This window comes from Phalacrocorax aristotelis, chromosome 2 (genome assembly GCF_949628215.1).
Source record: "Phalacrocorax aristotelis chromosome 2, bGulAri2.1, whole genome shotgun sequence".
NCBI classification, from domain to species: Eukaryota; Metazoa; Chordata; class Aves; order Suliformes; family Phalacrocoracidae; genus Phalacrocorax; species Phalacrocorax aristotelis.
Genome location: NC_134277.1, coordinates 67593757 through 67618836, shown reverse-complemented (window position 1 = coordinate 67618836; position 25080 = coordinate 67593757). Strand labels below are relative to the sequence as shown.

At 38.1% G+C, this 25080-nt stretch overlaps 1 protein-coding gene across 9 annotated transcripts in view; it reads left to right on the top strand.

Moving 5' to 3' along the window:
* Positions 1-25080, top strand: part of CDKAL1 (CDKAL1 threonylcarbamoyladenosine tRNA methylthiotransferase) — a 421562-nt gene that overhangs the window by 244373 nt on the left and 152109 nt on the right. For all 9 annotated transcript variants that reach the window (XM_075083912.1, XM_075083908.1, XM_075083916.1 and 6 more), the window contains one exon: positions 17851-18017. In XM_075083912.1, coding sequence (XP_074940013.1) covers positions 17851-18017 — 167 coding nt within the window. The remainder of the gene's footprint in view (positions 1-17850; positions 18018-25080) is intronic.

The following is a 25080-nucleotide window of genomic DNA, read 5'->3' as shown; positions in this document are numbered from 1 at the left end:
TTTGTCAAGGTTCAATAACAGGCTTCTGCTGAGTTCTGTGCTTTTAGTATTCTCCTCCTATAAATAAGTGCCTGGGTTAGCTGCTTCAAGCCAGCTTATGTGGATATTTCCAAGCTAAAGCAGTAATGCACTACATATGTGCAAGTTTGTATTATTTCTTTAAATTAGCACTTTGTTTAGAATTTGATACAGGCAGCAAACTGGCGATATATAAACCATCAAAAATCTTTCAGCTATAGTGAAGTTGTTTATATTTTCTCCCACTGACTTAATGCTAATTTCCTCATCCTGACTCTTGTGAAATTCTGTAGAAATAACAGTGCTTTAATATCAGTTATGAAATTGGAACATACATTTTAAGTAATGACATTGGAATGCTTTGGGTTAGAAACCAGTGAGCGGCCTTTGCTCCTCTGAAGATCAGATGCTTAGGCAGAATACTGTTTTCCTATGGAATAGAGAGGCAGGGATTAACAGTTTGAGATGGGCCCTATAAACTCCTCAGAATGTCAGTGGAGTTATTTTATGCGTAGAAATAGTTTCAGCCATTCTTTCAGTCTATTTTTTCCTGTATAGTCAAGTTCAATCCTTATAACTTGTGTAAAATTACTATTCTGTAGTAAGATTTCTCTGGAAACTTTGCATTCCATTTTATTTTTACAGTACCTGTGTCTTGAAATGCCAATGTACTTTGTTAGAATATATCTTTATTAGGAAATACAACTTTTGAAAAAAACACATGTATTGTTTAATGTGGGCTAAGTAAGAAGATACTTGCATTAGTTCTTTTTCTAACAGATATTTAGGTGGTCCTGTATATTCCTGCTCTTAAAAAATAATTTGAACTGCAAAAAATTCTTTCCTGGCAGCCGCCACCTTGGCTAATTGGCACTGAGGATGTCACTAGTCAGGTCTGAGCGACCTCCTGCTGCTGGTTTCCCAAGTTACAAATCAGAATTAGCTGCTGACAGCCAGCCAAATAACTTCAGCAAATACTTAGGACAATGGGCACCAAAAGGCACCAAGTCTGTGAAGTCAGTCAGTGGTTTATGGACACTGAAGCATTTCTGAGGATCTCTTAAGCTGAGCCACATGGTGCTCAGCTAGGAAGTTGATTGATGGTTTTACGAAGAAAAAAATGTTTATGAAAGAATGCTTTTCTTACAGATTATCCTGCATTAATATATATCTGATGTGCCTGGCAGTGTTTCAGCAACTGGATGTTTGCCAAGACTTGACACTCCTGCAAGACACAATACAGTTTGTGTCTAGCAGCACTGAGCTTTTTGTTTTATGGTCCTGTTTCTAATGAGGCAGACACTTCCATATGAGTTCTCCTTCTCTAAATCAATGACACTTTTACACTGTGATTGTTACATGTTAAATTGCTTACCCAGGCTAAAGTGGAGTCCGTTTTTGCAAGTTTTTGCTTCTTATCCCCAGAATTTCAGGCTATCGTATCATTCTGTTTCAGTGATTGGAATAAACACAAAAGGTACCAGAAGCTCTCTCGTGAAGCTGAAGAATAATTACAGATCCCATACAAAATGTACTAAGCAGGTTCACAGTTCATATATACTGAAAATAAGCTCAGAGGTGTTTAAATACCTTTGTAAAGTAAAGATCAGTGCTCTAGATATCAGTGGGAGCTGCAAGCCTGAATCCATTTGTAGATCTGTCTGTAATCATTTCAGAGTACTTGAGAAAAGTTTGATATTAAATGTCCTTCTTGGAATGACTTACAAGTGAATATCATGGGTTCTTTTGTGTAATATGTGCCGTTGATTTTGTGTATTTTCTGTGCTGCTCTATAGAGGAAAACAAGGCATTAATGTACAGTGGGGAGAATCAATGAATCCTTCCTCTCAATCTGGGAAAACAGCAAAACTTAGTCATTCTCAAACTGTGGCACAGAAATTGCTCAGGCTATGATTCCCTTATTTTAAATTTATAATTAAGGGCTGGAACAAATAAATTATTTTACTTTGAACATTGACTTATGTCCAGCCTCACTAACATCCCCAGTGAATGATTTTTCTTTTTAAGCCAGAGAGTCCTCGTATGATTCAAAATGATTGAAAAGATGTATGTGATTTCTTTTATGAGAGGGGCTTTAACAAACTGTCATTGAGACTGAATTATTTCTCATTACTAGCAGAGGGTCGTTCATTTAAATTGGGTTTAAGGTCATGGACAGGGCAGGTTGAAGGGGCAGAAAGAGAGTAGAGATGCATTGTGTTTAAATGTGTTGGAACAGGCCTGCAAAATGAAATGGAGACTGTCACATAGTCTCAATATTTGTTCTCTCATGCATAGAAATACACACAGAGAGAATATGCAGGAAAACTATTGCTCCAGTGGCTTGCATTCATGCATACGGTATGATGAATTGCTTGGAGCCCTAGTGATAAAGATTACCAACCTGAAGACAAAGAATCATTTAACTGTCCCATACTATTGATTACTGTCACACATAAGTAGAGGTAGACTGAAGTAGTTGGACAAGTAACTGTAATTACAAGTTGCAAATTCTTGTGAGTCTATACTTCTACTTATGCAATGCCTGCCGTATTTATTGGAAGACCAACTCTTTCATGATGGGATAAGGCCTTCATTCTTAAAGTTTGGTGCCCTGTGATGCTGATATTCTTCTCCACCAGTATGAAACCCACTTTCTTTCTGACAGAGCCTGGGATGCCCCTGCCATGGAAGAGTTGTAGCTAATCCAGCCTGGTGGCTGCAGCCAAATAAAGTGAGTAGTGGCAGAGTCCTGCCTGCCTTCCCTGAGGTGGGATACCCATTTGGGCCATGCTTCTCCAGCTGGTTACTAGTGTTCATGAAACTTGTGGGAACGGAATGTTGTTGAGATTTCTAGTTTTCTGTGAAATTTGATAGAAATTGGCCAATGAGTTCAAAAGTTACTGGGATAGAATGATACATGCACAGCATGATCATGCAAGGCTTGTTTTCTTAGGTATCTTGATTAAAGATATGTTTCTTAAATATAAGCTTAAGGAACGTGAGTCCGCTTTGGAGACTTGAATAGGAGGATTCAGTTAACAGTATTGGGATCTAGTACCACAGTTCTTAGTAAATGCAAAACATAAGTTGTTTTAAAAAATAGAAGCTCAAAGTTGTCCATTCTTCTGTATTCCTACAGACCAATATAGATTTAAACTAATACTTTGTAAGTACGAGCAGCATCAAAACCCATGTTGGAATAGTAACTCTAAACCTAAATAAATGAGGGCAAACTTTACTGTAATCCCAAGATGACTCGATATTTTGTTCAACAGGAGGAAGAAATGTATTTGTTTGGAAAATTTTCTTTTTAAGAGGTTTCAGTTTATTTTTCTGTGCCAATCTGTAGTTAATACTGTGTGGTGTTATTTAACACAGTCAGTTTTGCTTGTTTCTCTGATTTCTATTTGCATTCACGTGTTCACGCTTACTCTTAAAAGGCTTCTTTCCCATGGCTAGGCCTCAAACAGTATCTGAGCTGAGATACTGCAGGCGTGTCTAGAGATTCTCTGTAGGTTTTGGGATGTGTTTTCATCCTGTACGTAATTTTTGGGTTTATGCTTACATATTTTGCTGCATTCTGAGATCCTTATTTCGAATTTATGGCATCCTTCTAATTTTCCTTCGACGCAAAATGTTGAAATAGGTCATTGCTTTCTGTATTTTACTAGGGGGTGGAGATAGGAGAGAAGAAATACTAGAAAGAAATTTTCCTGAAAATATGGTAAACTCAAAAAGCCACTTTATTCCCATTTCTATCAATCAACTGTTTCCCTTCCTAGAAAAAAATATATGAAAAAGTATTTAACGTTCTAAGTTGCAGCCAAATTGTTGTTGTTTTGCAGGGACAAAAAGATGTGTTATGCTATGACTTAAATGTTACTATAAACCTTTATTAGATTATTTGGAAATTACAGCACATGACCCAGGGCTAAACCTCATGTTGTTAAAAAAGAATTATTGGCAGTCAAAACATGCTGTGTAAGAAATGACATTTCTCCCATTTCTAAAACAGGAGAACAGACCTTTCATTAGGTTTCTTCTTGTTTCTAGCATTGCTAAAGCTTGTTTCCGTACATAGAAGTGACAAATGGCATATGTATATACAGCACGTTTCCTCTGCAGCAGAGTATATGATAGTATGCATTTTTATTCCTTTTAGTCATGCTTTGGGTTAAATATTTAATGACTTTGTAGTGCATTGTATGTATTTGATTTCCTTATCCAACTTACTGGTATGCATTTTGGCATTTTTAGTAAAACTTCTCTACAGAATATCCCATCTATCATTATCAGAAAATACAAACATATGCAAAAAAGTACTCCTTTAACTATTGCATTGTATTTCTTTCAGAAGAAATGAGGAACATTTTTTAATAGCATTTGTGTTTGATTTGTGATTCCTCTATAAAGTTTAGGTTAGAGTTCATCTTCAGTGCTCATAGGGTCCTGAAAGAAAATTATTCTTGAAGTACCTCTAAAGATAATTTATCTGTGGAATTCTGAAGCCACATACCAGTTGTAGATTTCTATACTCGATTGCACTGCTACTATTAAGTGGATTAGTCATCAATATGCTGGCTAATATTATTGTAACTGTTGAAAGGATGAATATTTTAAATTTCAATACAGCTTTTTAAGCATAGGCTTTAAAATGGTAGTAACAGCAAAAGAAAAGCCTCACTCAGTCCTTCTGACTCTTTGGCCCGATACTTATTTACAATGAATTGTTTTCCTAGTATCACTGCTAGTTGCAGCTTCTATAATCAAATTGAACAAAATAGTATAATATGAATAGCACTTAGCAGTAAGAGAATTCACAAGCATTTTCATGCATGTTCAGAAAAGACATACCTGGTTGGTACGCTATTCAAAGGATTTTTCTCTTTATATTGACTAGTGAAGATTTTATGTGAGACTGACTGAACTGCTGCTGCCTGGAAGAGTTTTTCTCCAGGCTGATCTTCCTGTGCCCCTTGAAACATCTGGTACGTGGTGGTCCTTAGCAAGAGTACCGCACCAGACAAATTGCACCACTCCCCCTAACTGCTGTGGTGTTTTGTGTGTTCCTGTCCCAGCAACGTGTTCCTTAGCACACGTGCACACGCCGCAGTCAGGTTTGGAATCCGGCCTTCCCTCTGTGCTCCTCTCCTTTCTAAAATCAAATACACGTTCTCTCCTTAATCACCTATGCACCGGTGCTTCGACACGCCCATTGCAGGTTGGACGAGTCTCCTGAAACTGCACTCTTTGTGGAACGATGAAAAGTACTCCTGATGGAAAAGCCATCTTGAGAAACAAAAGAAAAGTAATAACAGCACTGTTCCTTGACCATTAGAACCGCTGTGCAGCGAAGTAGTATTTGAAATGCAATTACCTGCTTTGAAGGGAAATGTGGTCTCCTAGTGTTAGGGGTAACTCATTAAAGAAGTCTTTAAGGTAAGCGTATCATTTTTTATCATGATTTCCCTAATGATAGCTTTCTAGCAGTTAATGCTGCTGAGCAGCTGTTGTAAGATTTGTGAAGTTTAATACCTTTATTAATTTTTTCCTCAGATTACATTGCTGGGTTTTGTGTCTTTCAGAGCTAGATGTAGGATGTAGAGGTGTTGGTAATAGGTATAAGGAACACATTGCAGGAAATTGTAAATTGAGACAAAGGTAAACTTGTGTAACACTTGCAGACTTCTACCAAGTGATTAAAGAAAAACTACTTTAAATATAGGGATATTATTAGATTATTTAAATAGTTTTTGAAAGATTTTTTCCCTTTACTTCCAGTGTCATCTGCTTGGTCATTTTTTATAGATGGAATAATACATTGTTTTCCTGAGTGACAAGGCTTGTGTTTGAATTCTACTCTTGAAAAGATTCAGTAATAGTACTTTAGATATTCTTTTGATAAAGATTCCCAAATAGAAGCTCATCTCTCTTAATTTTCATTTAATTTGTGTTCCTATATCAACATACAGTAAATTCATCAAAAGGTAGATTATTGTTTAGAATGAGATCGTAATGGGCATTAATCTCTATGAGAAAAATACATTCATATCCTTCAAAACCCTTGAATTATTTCACTTTGACCTCCCTGTGGACACCTCCAGCAGATTTTAATTGCATTCTGATCATGATATATTTTGGTGGTGTCTCACTGAATACTTTAACTAGATTTAGATTAAGGTGTTTATTCACCAAAGAAGCTCTGGGTACTCAGTGAGAATTCAGTGGATATACTTAAATGACTTCATGCTTTAGAATTAAGAAAACTACCTTACTAGTGCTATACAAGCTATCTCCTTTTTGGTCAAGTTGGCCCATCTAGGGTTGCAGAGAAAATACCAACCCTTTGAGTAAATATTTTAAGTAATATTGGACATTAGAAGAGGGTTTTGACAGAAATCAGGGGATTATGATGTTATTTCTATCTGTAGAGTATATAATTTTTAATGTATATTTTCCTGTATATTATTGGTTTCTTTCTTAAAAAGAAAAAGGCACGCTGCCTCTAGCTTTGAGGTTACTTACCGACTTGCTACTGAAGTGTTTTAGGTTATAGTCAGGTGCAGCAACAAGTCGACATACTTGCAGATACAGGCCGTATTATTCATAATGAATAAATGGTGGTGTCTAAGCTAGCATGAAGAGGCAACTTTACATAAGGATTATAATCCTTGGAAACTGTATTTACACATTACCCCTCTCTATTACTGGTTAATGGCATTGGTGTCCCCACAGTGTGTAGATGACCGCCTTGCCCTTGCACATACTGACTGTTTTCCCTGCTTCCTTTTACTCTATGATATAGCAGTTTGCCAGATTCTTCAGTTATTTTCTCACTTTATACAGAGAATAATGGTAATTAAAAATTAGGTTTTTCCTTAGAATTCAGTAGTTTAAGATAAAATGACCGTGATATGTAGAATTGCTGACAAACAAAGCAAACCAACTTTTATTGAAGTATTTCTGTATTCTGTAGTGCCATTTGAGGTTTACATAATTATATCTTGACTCATAACTCAGTGTGAAAAATATAACACTTTTGTATTTGTCACTTATGATAGTTTTCTTAATTCTGGGGCATTTTTTGTGATCAGAGCATGTAACATTCTAAAAGATGTCTCCCCTAATCCTGGGATGTGTAGAAGAGCAGAGATTATTTATTGATTCTTGTTAGCTTTTCAGTCAGACACACACATAACATACCTTCTTTCTTTGATTACATTTTAAAATGTCAACATTTTACAGTAATCCGAATTATTTCCAACTAGTTTTCAGGTAATTTTAAAAATGTCATCTGTAAACACGCAAAATATTGTTTCTTTCTACTCTTCCTGTTCATCTGTTGGGGGCGGGTTGGGAAGAAGAGTCAAAAACATTGAATGAAATAGGACTATAGGATTCAGCTCTTGAAAATGCAAGAAAATTGGGCAGGAGAATGCTTTCTCAAGGATGAGTTTCCATGTTAAATTTCTCTAACACACCCTGGTAGCTTGTGTGCAAGCTGCTGTTGTAGAATTTGTAAGCTATTCTCTTTCTGAAATCAGATTCAGAGAGTTATTTAACTTGGCTACAAACATTTTTAATGATTGAAACTTGGTATGCCACGTTACTTCCCAAGAATTAATCAGTTTCCATGAAAACATGTTTAAATTAATCCAAACTCATTAGCACTACAGAGATGGATACTTAGTAAAAAGCCTCCATTAATTAGCACTGCATCCTGTAATATGCCTACGGCTCATGACCATTTCCTTCAGTTCGTGGTGTGTGTGACCCTTTGCATCTGATACTTCATCTACAGCAGACCGATAGCCTATGTTTTGGTTTTAAAACAGCAAGCGTATGTTATAATGAGTGACACATTACCCTTTTTTTCCCAATGAATTCCTAAGTCATAAACAAGATTTCTCATATGCATCATTTTGAATTCAGAGTTAGAAGCAGGTTTCTCATTTGTGTTTTGACAATAGGCATAGAAGTAATAAATTTCAGTTCTTCAGTTTTTAAGTTTAGGAAATTTTGCTCTTTCTCTTTTCAGTAGCTAAAGAGTATTTCTGCAGGGTGATAGTCTGACCCTTCTGGGGAAGGGTTGAATACTCTCTCTGCTTATAGTATAAGATGACCATGAGTATATCAATAGTTCAAAAAGTGTATTTGTGAGGTATAGAGCTGAGAACAACAATTCCATGCTTCAGGGACCATATCTGTATGTTGTATACAGGGCTGCAGAGCAATAGCTTTAAACTTATGTCTGTTTGTGTTTTCTGAAATAGCTTTCCTTTGTGTTTAAGTCCCTTTTTGCAAAATCCATTGCCTGTGGTCACCCAGTCCTTTATGCTTTATTTTCTTGATGCATGTACTGTTGCCTATCATTGAACTTGCTTCTTGAATAATGTTCTTGGTTCAGCAAAGAACTAATTAACATCGGCTAATTCTGTCCCTGATCATTAATACACATAAGACTTCTGTTAACTTCAGCAGTCCACCATCTCTGAAGACCAACCGAATTCTTGTAGGATGTCTGTATATGGAATGGAAAATTTGGTGGTGTTTTTGTTTGGTTTTTTTTTTTTTTTTTTTTAGCTGGCCAGTATAATGATTAAGTGGAATTTTTAAAATTATATTTTTCATTTGTGCAAATGACCTTCAAAACAGGCCGATGTGTAGGTAACACACGTGCTGGAAATAGGAAAGTCATAGGCAGGTGGCCAGCCAAAAAAGCACAGACTTCTCTCTCAGAGAATAACTTCCTCATCCCTCAACCTGAGAAATAGGACCAGCTCATGAAATTCAACTACATTTTTTTTCCTGCCAGTGTTTTTTAAAATCCTTTCTTCCCCTTTCTCTTGAAACTGGCTACAAAAACCAATTTATCATCATGATGTATGGTATCATTAATCCTCCTTGAAAGGAAGATGCATAATGCTGCAGCATTGGCACCAAGCAGACTTCTGCAGCCTGACTGTCTTGATGCCCTTTGGAGTCTCTCTTGTTCTAGCAGAATGAAACTGGACTCATACTAAGTTTAGCATCATGCTGTTTGCAGCAGCAAGTGACCTATTATACTGTTCCCTTTCCTTCCCCCCTTCCTCTCCCCTTTGCTAACCCACTATAGCTACCAAATGAGCAAGACTGGGCTGCTAGATTATGCTCTAGCAGTAAGCTCTTAGGAGCGGAGGTCCCTATAGGGGTAGAATGACTCCTTTTATAAGCAAGGACAAGGGTTTGCTTTGTGGGAGAGAGAAAACTCCTATGCTTTCTTTGGTATTTAATGATCAGTTGGCCCTATCTGCTGCATGCTTTTTACTGGGAACTCTCTAACTTTTTTTTTGTTTTGTTAATACCATAGAAAGAAGGAACTAAACTTTTACTGCTGTCACAAGCTTTCTTATTCCTTGTTTCAAAATAATTCTTGTATCAAAATACTTTGCTATGCTTATCAGTATGGTCACAGAAGTGAGAAAAAGAAACAGTATTTGATATAACTTGTAAAACTCCTAAATGCTACACCAGTCACAGGTAGTGAACTTCCTTTGTTAAATACCTTAATGGTGAAGCATTTGCTGCAAAAGGAGCAGAGCTGTTTTTGAGACTTTTATGCAATTAATTTAGATAAACATGGGAGCACTGATTTTGTTTATTTTAAACAGCGTCATTAGTTTCATCTTTCGGATGTGTAACTTGTGAAAAGGAAAAACCTTGAATAAATCAGTTGGTAGCTTCCACTTTCATAACCACAGAAGATAAAATGGAAAGCTGTGGTTAGTCATATGGGTATCAGATTCTTCTATCAGCCTTCACATCTAAATATAAAGTGGGAGGTAGAGAATCCTCACATCAAAGTTAGCTTGACGTTTCCAAAGAGTAGATAGGTAGCCTGGCTAGAACTCTTCATTGCAGTGTGTGGTTGTTTTGGTAAAATCTCCAAAGTAACCTTAAAAATTATTGTGAAAGGAGGTAGTAGAAGTGTATACGTGTGTTTTGTTGTTGGGGGGGAGGGGCAGTTTGTTTGTTGTTTTTTTTTTTTTAATTTTGTGCAAAATGAGAATGTTTTGTTATTGTAACATAAAAGTAATGAAGAAAGTTCTTATTAAGGAGTCCTAATGCTTTTTATATTTTTTTACTATGGTCCAGCTCTGATTCTACATGGTAAGTTATATAAAATAAAACAATAAATACAAATGCATTTTGAGGCGAAAAATGTGTGAACCGTAAGATTTTAAAAATATATTAACACATTTTCATTGAAATAGAAACAAGGTCTTCCTTGAGCTCTTTTGCATAGAAGCTCATTTAAGCTCTGATTACAACCTTTAATAAGTAAGTGAGATAGCATGTTTTTACTTTTTGGAAAGATAATCTAATCAAAATTCAAGGGATGTTTCATACTTTTGAATAAACAATTGCCAGAAGAGTTAAGGGGGTCCAAGGCACGACTCATTTTTCTGTTTTGCAGTTTGCAATTATAGCCCAAACTTTTTTCATTAGTTTGCAGGATCAGGAATTTGTTGTAAGTACCTATGTCATGTCTGTGGTAAATGATCCTTTAAATCAAGTTCCTGTTGTGGCTTCATATAGTTTGAGAATTTCATACCATTAATCTATACTAATGTATAGAATGTGTATAAACACATGAGAACTTCAATCATTTGTGTGTGCAAACATTTACTTAAATTGGCAAGGAGAAGGAAAAAATATCTTGAGTTTTGTTACTAAGTGTAGTAGACAACGCTGCCAAACAGAATCTTCCAAAGTGATATTGTTGCGTTCTACTTTTAAAATAATATGTAATTCTACATTGGTGGAATGATCTGAGTCAGTGTAACTTGGTCTGTAGATCACTTCATAAACACGTTTGTTCTTAAAAATATGTAGACCATAAAAGTCGGTGTGTTCATTTCCGAAGCACTCTAATATATGTGTCATCTTGTGGGTGGTAGAAACCACAACTGCTTTGAAGACTTGTACTGAACTAAGCACTTGCAAAACATGGCTGTAGTTCTTGTAACTGCAGATCGACATCCAAAAGTAATAGAATAACCCTGCAACGAGAGGCATCCAGGTGTGCTGAAAGTGCCGGCTGATGTCGTTATGGAGCTGTCCTCTGTCATCATTCAAAGGGCATGACAGTCGGGAAATTCTTGATGACTTGAAAAAGGGAAACATCACCAAGCAAGAAGGGGGAATCTGGGGAACTACAGGGCAGCTGAACCTCACTCTGTATGGGTCGAACCCAACCCTGCTGGAAGCCACTTCTAGGCACCTGAAGGGCAAGAGGGTGTTTGGGAAGAGCTAGCATAGATTTACCAATAACAAATCATGTGACTGGCCCAAGTGACTTTTCTGACAGGATGTCTGGCTTTGTGGAGGAGTGGAAAGCCACTCCATGATTGGTGTTTTGGGGTGGGTTGGTTTAGGGATTTTTTGGGTGGTAGGGGCGAGGGGTTTGTTTGGGATTTTTTGTTTGGTTTTTTCAGGGTTTGGGGTGGAGGGGGTTTTTGTTTTGTTATTGGGGGTTTGGGTTTGTTTCTGTTTTGTTTTGGGTTTTTTTTACCTTGAATTTAGCTAGGTCTTCAGCATAGTCTCCCATAATATCCAGTCCATATCTCATCAATCTAAGAATAAGTGGATGGTAAGGCGGCTGAAAGAATTGGCTGGACTGCGAGTCTCACAAGGTGGTGATCTGTGGTATAAAGTCTAGCTGGTGGTTCCTAATGGTGTTTTGCAGGGATTGATACGGGAGCCAGTATTTTGTGTCTTTATTAACAATGTGCACAGTGAGATAGAGTGTGTTTTGAGCAGTCTGGGAGGCGATACCAAATTGGGGGAATAGTTGACTGGCTGGAGGCTAGGACTGATATTGCAAGGGACCTCAACTCTCCTGAGAAATGGACTGACAGTAACATCGTGAAGTTCAACAAAGGCAAGTAAAATGTCCTGAATCCAGGACAAAATAACACCACGCTGCAGTATGGATGTGGAGAGCTGACTGGCTGGAAAGCAGCTTTGCAGGCCTCAGAGTTCTTCTGGGCAAGCTGCTGAACACGAGTCAGCGGTGAAACCCCTTTGCAATTATGAGCTGCGTCCTAAATAATATTAGCAAGAGTGCGGCCGCGGGCCCATGGGCGTGACTAGTGCCTTGTATTTGGCAGTTATGAGACCTAACAGAGAGAGTGGTCTGTCCAGTTTCGGGCACCCCAGGGCAAGGCTTACTGACGAACTGGAGCAATTCAGCAGAGGGCCACTGCAATGGTTAGGAGGATAGAGCGCACAACATACAGGAAATGGATTTGTTGAGCTTTTGAAGAGAAAGCTAGGAGGAGATCTTATTGCTGTCTATGACTGCCTAATGGAAGGGTAAAGAGAAGGCAGAGCTGGACTGTGTTGCAGTCAGGTCATGGGAGGTAGGATGAGAGGTAAGAGATGAAGCTGGAACACAGGAAATTGCAATTAGGTGCAAGAAAAAATATTTTACCCTGAGTGTAGTCAGATACGGGAGCAGATTACCCAAAGTGGCTGTGGTATTTCTGTCCTTGGAAATATTCAGAATACAACTGCACAAGGGCCTGAGCAATCTTGTCTAATTGGACCTGAGCTGAGCAGGAGATTGGATTAGATGACCTCCAGAGGTGCCTTGCAGCCTAAGCTCTTCTGTGATCCCACAAAAAGAAATTTTCACCCTGTGTACAGAATTATCTTTACCTTTTGGCTTTCCTGATGACCACATAAAATGGAATTTGTTCTGGCTTTTAAATTAAGTCACTGTGTGTATCAGGTCTTTATGTAATACTAATCAATGCTTCAAAGCAATTCATGCCGTTACAGAGATATTTAAAAACTATTAATTATGACTCTAATAGTGAAAATTCAGGGAAATATTTTTCTGGTCCTCATTTTGAAGTGCAATAATGCTGAACAGAGTTTCCTGGCCACTCAACCAGCCATTGCTTCCTCCTGTGTTGTGAAGGGTTGGTTAAGACAGTCATCCTTTTGCTAGGTCTTCTCTTTTAACCAGAGTTTTGGGGATCTAGTAGTTTCTCCAAGTGTTGCATTCCAGTACGTCAGCCAACATTCATGGTGCCATTCAGATCTTGTTCTGCTATTCGTGGCAAGGATTAAGAAAACAGGAGTGGACAATCGTCTTGTACTTCCTTAAGACTGTCCGGAAGGGTAAAAAAATAGATCTTTTGAAAAGAGGAAATATGTTTGGGCATAATAAAGATCCTCTAGAAAGTCAGGCTAGGAGACACTTGTATAGAGCTTTGTCCCTCAAAGTAAAAATGAGGCTGTGATGGGGACCAGTTTGTATGTAGTATGTCGTGAGCAGAGCTGCAGTACTGCATTTGTCTGAATGAGATATTGCTGAATCATAAGCTGACCCACGCTTTCCAAAGTACAGAAGAAACATTGATCCTTTATGTCACAGCCTAACAGCTGTGACCTCTTTCACCTAGACCTGTCTTTTTTCTTCAGTATACTTTTTTTGTCATCTGCTTGCCAGATATCCTGCAGTTTCTAACTGTGACAGTCAGGTGTGAGTTACTTTTTGAGTCTGGGACAGGATGCGTCTGTACAGGATTGTGTGTAACTCCATTCTCTCTCTCCTCTAGAAGCCCTGTGTGTATACAGATAAAATAGGGATTTCTTGGAGAACTGGAAATTAAACCTTCCAAACCTCCATTAGCACCAGTGAGTTGCTCCCAGTCTGATTTACTCTTTCAGGAAGTCCCTGCAGCTTTCAGTGGTGATCCATGTGGTTGAACTGACTGTCTAAGAGGAGGTCTGGACTCTTACATGATGAATCAATGCTTGCAGAGTGCTTCAGAAGTATAGGAGGAATTTGACTCAGTTTCTGTTTAAATTTGCATTATATTCAGGTTGATACAGTGATATGGTATGTACACAGATGTCTTCACAGTTTCTCATTTAAGGCACTGATTCAGCAGAGTCATCTAGCACATGCACTGCCACAAATATGTAAATAGTGCCTGTAAAATCCATGCTGAATAAATAAGGGGAAACTCAAACAATTGAAGAGAAAATAAGTTTATGTAAGGTAGGCTCATTCTGAACAATGAGCACGGTTAAAGTGGATTTGATTTTTTCCAAGGCTTTCTGTCTGTGGCTAAGATTATATTTTTTTTTTAATTCTAAGGGTGTGATCAGGAGTCGCAGGGTCAAATTGATTGTCCTCAAGTCTGCAGGCAATTTTTGACAAACATTTAAGTCGGACCTCCCCTTGGCAGATGGTCTTTCCAGGTTTCTGTGGTGCAGTAGGAGAGGTATTTCTATGGTCTGTACAGCACTGCAGGCTGCCGTAAGAATTCACCGTTGGAGAAGGAATAGGAAGGAGGTCAGGCAGTTATTGATAAGCATATGTGGTCTACTGAGAAAGTCAGCATCGGCGGTATCCCACTGAGGCGGCCTGCAGAGAACTGTGCTGCTGGAGAAGTAACTCCTGTTGGTATTAAAGTCTCACAAGAAGGAGAAGAACGAGAAGAAGGGAAGGGGAAGCAAAAAACAAGGGGATTTTGTGATTGAATTTCATTTGTACAAAGTACAGCAGGTTAACAAACAGAATTTCAGTGGGATTAGTTTCTGATGTTTTAACATCTTCAGATGTTTTTGTAGATTGAAGTAAATACATTTTTCAGATAGAGTAGATTTCCCTTTAATTTACAAGATGTGTGCTACCGCTGAAAGCAGTGTTTACAATAGTGGCATGAAAATAAAGTGAAATAAAAAATGCTAGAATTTTTTTTATTAAAGAAATTAATCATTTCAAGTGGTCTCTAAAACAGAAATGCGCATATCTCATAAAAGTGACAACTGTAGGATTTCTTGTCATCTTTATGACCAGGACTGTTTAGGCTACCCCACAAATCCCATGTCAGGTAATCTGCAATGAGTAATCTTTATATTGAGACATTGGAGAAGGATAGGCTCAGAACCTCCTTCACTGACTTGGAACCTTTTTCCAACATTTTTCATTCTCAGTCATCTCCAGTTACAGCAGAGCAAAGATTTGAAGCCAGCTGTTGAGGTTACTATTTTGTGCTGGGTTGTGATGGCAGAGTGAGAAATGAGCTATGAGCTGTGACCGAAGGCAGACTTGTAATTACTTAAATATAATGATAATTGGCCTTAATACTGTAACAAATGGTCTGAGTTTGCACGTCCAAACTCTGCAGTTTGGATCAATTTTCTTGTTTGCAAAATCAGCTTGCTTTTATTAGCACCAAAATTACCCAGTAACAGAACGGCGAATGATCTAGTGAGGTTGACTGCAAAGGAAAGGAGAAAAAATACCGTACATGATTAAATAGTGGATTCAAATAGGTTCCTACATAGGGCTGGAATTTGGAGGGGAAGTGGGCTGAGTGAAATAGGAAGCGTTAGTTCGCTTTATTAATGCTGTTTGGGAGGTCTGTTGTTTTCTCCTCTTACCCAGTGTAAGTTTATACTCCTAAACTCAGGATGCAAAGGGCTAGAATAAACAGCTTAACAGCAGTTGACATCAAACCTCTATCACACACAGTTGTGTACAAAGTTGATTTACCCTACTTGTAAATACTTAGCACTCATAGCAGCTTTCGGTATTTGAAGATCCATTTTGTCTGCCTGAAACTGGGACATGAACTTTCTCATAAAATACAGGTGTCCGTGTCCGTCCTCCCTGTTAAGACTAGGTCCTTGGCTCTCTCAGCATGAATTATTCCCATTCCATGTTGTTCAACACCCTGATCGGAGAGCAGATGAGACAGTTATTCCTGTTGTTGCTGATTTACTATTACAGCTGCATCCTCTTCATGTGATTTAATTTGAAGTTTCAGCCCACCAGGGGGCTAATGGTCCCCACCTATGCAGCTTTAAAAGCTCACTGTTGTTTTCCACAGGAATGTTATTTCCATTCCTAGCCAGTGATTTCTTCCCTCACTCCGTCCCCCTCCCAGTGTTCATCTGGTAGCTGTAAAATTAAAAAACAAACAAAAAAAACCCCCAAACCCCATGCAACTATTTAGATTGAAAGCTTAAAAAGATAATTACTCTGTTTCAGTAGAAACTGCAAGTAAATTACTCTGTTTTGCAGTGTTCTAATAGCTATTGGAGACTGATATTAAAAAAAAAAACCAACAAGACATTAGCCATCATTTAGATCCTTTATGTTTCTCTTATTTTTAAAATGTAACATATGTAATTAATTTCTTTTTTTCTGTATCTCAGGAGAATGTAGGGCAGGTGGCAAAACCTAGAGTATGTTTCATAGCGTGGTACTGCCTGTGGTGAGATGAATTCCGAAAACGTTAGCAACTGCAGTGGAATCCAAGGTGTGATTGTGCACTGGTAGCAAATTCTGCATACGTGATCGGGCATGGGGGAGCTCAGTTTGACTGTGTCTACAAAGTTGTGACTGCAAGCTGGATAACCAAAGAGCAGTACTTCAGGAATACTTTCAACCAAGCTCCTTACAAGAACAGAATTATACACCACTCTCACTGAGTTATTCTTGAAGCAGAACCTAAGTAGTGATGAGTTTCTATGTTTACCTTTAATTTTTAAACATTCTTAGTTACAAAGAATAAATTACCTTGAAAGACTTTCTGAACAAACAGAATGAAATTAACTTTGATGCCCAACATAGCCTGCTGTCCACCTTTATTGTTACAGTGTGAGTTTGAGTGGCAGTCTTGAGTTTACATTTTTGTCAAATTTCTGGTTTTCTATTTTTATTACCTTTTATGTGATTAAAGTCTGTGTACATGTTTGTTTTCCTCACCTTATGTATATATTTGTGCCATAAACGTTTGCATTTTGAGATACATTCTCTTCTGGTCCAAAGAGTGCTTTGATGAATTATGTATCTTCTAGTGTTTGGATGTTTTCTTTACCAGTTCATCATCAGTATTAGAAATTTAGCTCTTCACTGAGTTAATGGTACCTATCTCACCAGGAATTACAGGAGTCTTCCTCCCAGCCACCCTGTTTTTGACAGCTTTTTCTTGCTTTGGGGGGGTGAGGAGGGGGAGATGGATTGCATTGCAGAAAGGATGGAAGCTGGGCAAGCCGGTAGACGTGGCTGTATGAAACCTCACTGCTTTCAACTATTATTAAAGGGTGGTGCAATCTTTCCCCTCTTTGAGCAGAAGGATATTATTACCAAATATCAGTGTTCAAGGTCACTACTCTTCACAATACAAATCAAATATACTGCTTCCTAAGTCCCCGATTGATGGAAAATAAAGTATTAGCTGCCAGGAAACAGGTTTTCCGACACTATCACACAGTCATGCAGTGGTCACTAAACTTTTCAGTACAACCTTAATATTGAATTGCTAATTGTATCATTTAAAGAATACAAGTGTTTAGTAGTTATTCCAGGGCGCTTTAGAGCTGTTTTTGCTTACTGGAAGCTTACCAGTTAACAAGTTAACTACTAGTAACAACCATTAATGCTAACTCTTTGCTTGAATAATGTTACTTGCGGTGTTTAATGAATTAGGCTCAAAAAATAGAGCAGAGTACTAGACTTGACTGACTTGCTGTAGAGGCAATACAGAATTAGTCATTGGCTGTGAATGTTAATCACTCCACAGCAATGATAATTTACAGCATTGTTGTAGCACTCTTGTGCTCATAAAATGAACTTAATAACCCACTGCTACCCATGGGATAAGCCTTCCTCCTCCTTCCCTCCCCCTTCCAATTGAATACCCAGTCTGGCTGCATAATAGCCTTGTGAAATACTGCATTAAAAAGAGTGAGCAGCTGTATGATAAAATAAACAGCTCTAAAACAGATTTGTTAATTATCTCTTTCTTTTATTCACAGAGGGTGTTTGTGAGATATGGCTGACCAGTGAAGACACAGGGGCTTATGGCAGAGACATTGGCACAGACCTCCCTACGCTTCTGTGGAAGCTGGTTGAAGCTATTCCTGAGGGAGCTATGCTGAGGCTTGGCATGACAAACCCTCCCTATATTTTAGAGCATCTGGAGGTAAGGAAGAAAAGAATCATTTATATGCCGGCATAGATGTTCATTGAGTGAGTCAGCATGGAACCTTGTGTCTAGTGCGTTTCATTTTAAGCAGTATCTTAAAAAAATTCTGGACTTCAAGTAAATTTATAGAATTAGACTAATAGTGTTAAGCCATTTGCCTCACACAGCAAGTTATCGAGATAATAAGATATTCAAATCATTTTGGAATGATAATAATACTGAGGTCTCTGACCTGTGGAGCTTTATTATAGCGACGTTGCATTTGTGTGTGTCTTGTGTTTTCCAGAACTAAAGGAAATGTCATTAGCAGGCAATGAACTATGGGATTGAATTGTCTTCCTGCTACACCTCAGATTAATATTTCCAGAAACACCGTATGCTGGTCTCACTCAACGACATATTCACTATCCTATTTCAAATGCTCTGAGAGTGTGTAGAGCTTCCATGATAAGAAATGAAAATTCTAAGTGTATATCTCTGTTAAAAAAATTGTAACATAGTAGTTCAATGAGATTAGAAGCAATGAAGTGTACAACGTGAATTTGAAATAATATCGTATGAATGCAGATCAGGAAGTGAGAGTTTTGTCTCACAGATCAGTTGGTTTGGTTGGATTCTGTCACCAAATGAATTTATTGAAATTCATAGGAACTGTTTATAGAAGGAACCTAACTTTAAAGAGGAGGAAAAAGCAGGGAAGGATATAGATTAAGCTAAATTTTGTGACCACGTGCATCAGTGATATTGAGATAAACAGCTGGTGACCATGCTGCTTTCCCAAAGATATTACAGAATAATAGTGGCACCTACATTTTCTTAGGATGTCAAGGACAGTATTTTCTCACCAGAGTGCCATAACAGTATGTTTCCCTATTTAAGTGCCTGAGCTAGAGGAATCTCATTGTGATCAGAACAAGCAGTTTTCACTTCCCCAGCTAAAGAATACAAGCTGCAGAAAGCTGCGAGAAATTTACCAGGCTGTTATTTTATTCTTTGGTTTAACGTACGCCTCACTAAGATAGGGTCTTAAAACACTGAATAGAAATCATTATGAAGCGGTTCGGTTGTGTTTCTTAGAGCTTTGCATTCTGTCTCGAACTCTCATATCTGTCACAAGTTTTTAATCTTTTTTTATTTTAACATTTTTCAGCATCTTGCACAAAAGCAAATCAAGCTTTGAGCAATTTTCACAGTTAGTGTCTTTGCTTTCATTTTTAACTCACTTTATTGAAAGTGTTTTGGCATAGACTGCCACTTTTGTCACTGCTGCTCATCTTATGAGCACTCTCGGAAGCTTTTTTTTTTTTTTTTTAAAAATAATCAGTTGCTGGAAATAAGAAACTGCTCTGCCCAGCTAAGGGGAACTGTAGTAGTCTTAATTTGATATAATCTGAGCAAGGTGGAAAGCATATTGCTTTCCTTCAATCAGTAGCCATCTTAGTGAGTGTATGTCACAAATCTGTGAATGGTTTTGATTTATGATCTCTAATCTTCCTGTTTCTAAATCTTACAGAAAGTGCTGGTGATAGAACTCCCTTTGACCTGACTCATATTTAGGAAAAGTACTCTAATCTCTTTAAAAGTGGATCTTTAAGTGTGATGGCAGAAAAAGAGGAATTAATGAAAGCCTGTTGAAAATGTGTATCTTGAACGTTGCTGTGCAGAACGTGCATTCTGTGTACACCAACCTTTTGTACAATAGCAACATCTGCTGTTGCTTGTTCTCTTCAGTGTTTCATACAATTTCCAGTCTATATGAAGTTTTTAAAGAGTTATTTAATTATTTGGTTGTATTTCTGTTTCATGTATGATTAAGAATTTCTGAGCTTGTAATTTAGTGAAATAATTTTGATGATTTGTCAAACTAAATTTGTAAACGCTTTTTTTACCTTCTGCATTTTTGCCTAGTCCCCTCTTCCAAGCTTATCAGACTTGTGTCTGAAAGATCACTACGGAATGTTGTCAGTCTCCTGTATACATTTTCACCAGACAAAATAAACTTTATATGGGGAATGTGCTTTTTACTTCATGGTTGAGGAAAGGGTAAAAGTATGATTTGTTTAAAAAACAAAATAAATGAAATGAGAAGTTGATTAACCTTCATGTCAGTTGATTAGGATAAAATCCAGATGTAGTTCTGTTATCTCCTAAGAAAGGTGTAAAGCTGTGTTATTGGTCATAAACATATTTCATTAATTGTTTTTAAAGGTAGTAAGTTTTATTAATTTATTTATTGTTAGAAGTTTTGTTACTAACTATGATGATTTTTGGCTTTCTGCAAAAAAAATTTTACATGGGAAAGTGTATTAATGGCGTGTCACTTTTTATACCCAGTGAAAAGGAAGAAGTTGTTCCAATAGCATATCTTTTTTAAAAATTTGAAATTTTCAGCAATTGCATAGAACTGTTCATGTGGAACTGCTAAGCAAGAGTTTATTTTACTTCAGTAATGAACACATGGCTGGTAAGTGGCATAGAGCAACAGCAGTCATGTAAAAGCATAAATTAATTTTAAGATCTGGACAGAGATTTCCTAGAGAATCAGCCTAAAAACAATTATTTTAATTCTTTTATAGTTTTTGCCATATTTATTGGACCTTACCTGCAGGTAAAAGGTTTGGCCAGTTTTATGTCTGTCTGATTCTTGGAACCTCCAAAGCCAATATAAAAGTTTATATAAATACATTTTTCTCCAGTAACACTCATAGAATCATAGATTGGTTTGAGTTGCAAAGGACCTTAAAGATCATGTAGTTCCAACCCCCCTGCAGTGGGGGGCCCCCCTTCCACTAGACCAAGTTGCTGAAAGCCCCATCTAACCTGACCTTGAACACTTCCAGGAATGGGGCATCCACAACTTCTCTGGGCAACGTGTTCCAGTGCGTCACCACCCTCACAGTGAAGAACTTCTTCCTTATATCTAATCTAAATCTACCCTCTTTCATTTTAAAGCCATTACTCCTTGTCCTATCACTACATGCCCTTGTAAAAAATGCCTCTCCAGCTTTCTTGTAGGCCCCCTTCAGGTACTGGAAGGCTGGTGAAAGGTGTCCCTGGAGCCTTCTCTGCTCCAGGCTGAACAACCCCAGCTCTCTCAGCCTTTCTTCATAGGAGAGGTGCTCCAGGCCTTTGAGCATTTTCATGGCCCTCCTCTGGACTTGCTCCAACAGGTCCATGTCCATCTTAAGTTGCACACTTTTTGGTAAACTGCTTATAGATTGAAATGCATTTGCAAGTGCCAAAAAGGGATTTAAGGTTCTTATTTTTTTTAAAAAAAATTTAAAAAAATTCATAAACATAAACAAACATACAGAAACATATACCATAATCATTAGAAAGTGTACAGTGGATGGGATTATGATCAGAGGTCTGCTTAAGCTGTCGGCAACATTTCCTTTGTACTGTACCCCAGGTCTGTGAGTCTTTTGACTCATTAACATAGTGCCCACATTTACAGGTTCCCTGGAAATAAAAATGGAGGAACAGAAAGCGCCACTCATCTCAGGAGTGTTTCATCTGCCTCTGTATGTGGGAGCCAGTGTCTTAGTATCCACTAAGAAGTGCCAGCCAACAGCTCTGCTGTTCTGCTGATGCTGGAGGCCAGCACAAGGGGAGGAGGGCGAGGAGGAGGAGAGCTTCGCTTGGGTCAGGAGTGGTGGGACTAGAGCAGAGGGAGGGGGTAAAGGTGCTTGTAATGCTGCGGGTGCTTGTAATGGGCCTTGGTGCTCCCATGCTGGAAGGCTTGGTAGATCTGGGGACCTGGGCCAGTGGTCGTTCAAACTCAGGCTTATCATAGGTAGGGAGTCAGTTTAGGTTTTCACATGGTTTAAAATACCGAGCACACGCAGTGCCTTCAGATACTAGTCAAGTTAGTGCTGTTCTGTCCTTAAAGATGTTTGTCATTTCAGGGGAGGCTGTTAATCTCTTTAAAATTGTCATTATACTTGTGTGGCACAGTCTGACAATTTAGTACTTTTAGTTTCTTATTCAGTAAATATGGTGGCAATAGTAGTGGCTTATATACTTACAGATGACATAGCATGAACAGTTTTGGGATCAGAAGCAACCATATCTTTTCAAATGATGAATTCTGCATTCAGTTGGGCCTTCTTGTCTGTAAAGAATTATTTGGATCTATGCAGTGTTTTATAGTCATGTGAAATACTGAACACTTTTTGATATGCTGCATACTGAGCGAAGTCATTAGAAAAAGAGCCTATATCACAATTATTCCGGGTATAATAAAAAATACTATATTTTTTATCTGGTGTTTTCTTCAGCTGCAGATGATGTCTGCACTTAGGTTAGTGAGTAGTAGGAAGCAAAAAGAGCAGATCAAGAAATTGCAGAGTTTTGTAGTGAACCCACTATATCTACGTTATCTGCATTTTGGAGATTTTACTTCAAAATAAATCCAATCCCCTCAACTAAACTTTCTCACTACTGGTGGTCCAAAGCTGTTGCAAAGGCAGATCATTCGCTTGAATCACTCATGCCAAGGGCTTGGAGCACATTTGTCATGAACCTGGAGTATGGCCACTGCTCTGATTTCCTCGGAAGTTAATTTAGTTTGCCCACCCCAAAGTCACCCTGCACCCTGTGCCTGGCCTCTCTTAATATGTTGATGCCATGTGGCCTTGAGGAAAACATGGGATTTTCTGTACATGGCAGAAAATTTTAGTAAATGGTCAAGAACTTTGGCCAGGGGAAAATCTTTTAGCTCAGAATTTTTTTTTATTTTATAAAATGTTAAAGGTAAAGGAAAAGATTAGTATTAGGATCCGCTTCATAGTCGTAGCAAAACCTGCAATGAAAACACATGTGTACAGTTACCTCATGTACTCCTATCCATATGTATTTGCACAGAGCTACTGTTGAATTACACTGACTGCCAGATCGCAAAGATGTTACGCCCTATAGTATCAACATGTACCAAACGTACATAAGGTATACGTCCTGCTTTAGAAGTAACGTCCAGGCATTCATTCTACAGTCATATTACGGAGTTATTGGTGAGTGGTCTGGTGAGATGGTGTTTCACTTCCACTTGCAGTAACTGATGGAGAGGGAGTGTTGGGAAAGAATCCGTTGAAACAGTAGTAGTAGATAAAGGGTTAGTCCGAAAAGTGAAAAATTAGGTCAAATGTATATCAGGCTGAAATGAGTTAATGTTAGCGGCATAGTGTTAAAGACTAAATTTTCCCTTAAATATCTTTCACTTTCCCTTAGGTTTTTAACTTTTTCTGTGTTCAGTATCTGGGGTTCTGTCCAAATGGAAAGGGAGTGCAGATCATCCAGACACTAAAAGGGCAGGGGCTCACATCTTAGCCTTAGTTACTTCCCTTGCAGATTTAACATGGACTGTACTTCCAGAGCTGTCTGGGATTTTAGTACAGCACTTTTTGTGAGTGATGGGATGCTTCCAAATCTGTATAAAGGAGTCAGTTCACACCTGCCATTCCCGTAAGTGCTTAATTTCACATGACTAGATGAGTCGTCGTCTTTGTCACCTGTCAAAATGAGTCTGTCTCAAACCGTACCATATGCCATCTGTGGGCTTCATCTCCGTTATTAATTCAGGACATTTGAGTGATACATCAGCCATCGAGATGGAGTCTGCATGGCGGCAGTGTCTTTAAATGCATAAGGTGTGCCAAGTGTACCGCAAGTCGCAATGGTATTTCTTTGCTCTTTTGCTTTGATTTTTCATGTCAGCTCGGTGTTTATGTTCCTTAACCTCATTGAAGCTGATACCCTACAGATGGCTTCCCCAAACGTGCCCTGACACAGCACATAGATATGTATTACAGTAAAATTACTAATTCACTTTTCTTTTTTCCATATTGTTGTTCTTTCCTCTGACCACACCAAACGTTTTTGAGCACTGTGCATAAGCTCAAGTTTTGAATAAGCTAGAGTGTAAGCTGATTTGAAATGTGTTGAAAAAGGGAATAATATGCACACATTCTTCAATGACAAATGAAAGGGCAGCATGATTTCAGGAATTAAAAGACCTTTAGGGCATGTATTTGCTTTGTTTCTAGTAATATTTTTGTCATTTTCGTAGACTGCTGCATTTGAAAGCGCCAATTAAAATCTGTTGATTTGACCAGAAAAAATTGAAAACTCTGGCATACATTTAAATAAATGAATATTTAAGCCCCTGACCTCTTATTACTGTGAGTTTAGTGTTTTGTAGTCGGTGGACCATGCAACTTTCCCTTGCTGTAATTACATAGTTGTCTTTATGCAAACTGTGTTTGTCTTGCTAGCAGTAAAATTGAAAGAAATCTCAGTAAGGGGAGGAGGAGAGGGGGATAGTTGCATCTGGGCTTCTAAAAAATAAATAAAAAAAAGGGGCAGGGGAAGGGATGTTTACTGTTTCCTTTGGTATTAAATGCTTGTTCGTCCTATGGAGGCTGCATGTGCATCTTTGCTTACTCTGTGTATTCCAGCTTTTAATTTTTTTTAGCACTGAAATTCTCCCCCGTTTTTCCTCTTAAAGTGTTCTTTGTCTTCAGTGTTTCCGAATATAGCACATTTCCTGAAATTACTCCTTAAGACATAGTGTCATGGGAACTTTTTCAGTGGTGAACTCACCCCACAGTGAATGTATATTTGGATATTATGGGGTTAGGAAAGGGCTGAATCTCTGCTGTGCTTTGAGGTACATTTTGTCACACCACTTTCTCTAATCTAGTTTTAGATCTTAGACTCAGCAGGTCCTAATGGCTGTAAATGCTTGGTGACATGTTTGCTGCCAGCTGGTGGAATATGATTTGGCTTAATAAATGTCAAAATAAGAACCCATCTTACCCTTCCTGAAGGCTTTATGTTGTATTTTTGAATCCTGGGTGTTCTTAAAAACCTTAACAATGTTACCGTACTGGGAACTTTGATGAACAATAAGGTTTGCTCCAGATAATGTAGAAGGGAATATTTGTGGTATTGGGAGTGAAGCTCCTGATCTTTGTAAAACTATTAGAAAAAAATGCTTTGAGAAACACAGAGAAAAAGCTGGTTCGATTTATGCAAGATTCAGTCCTCCATCAAGACAGAA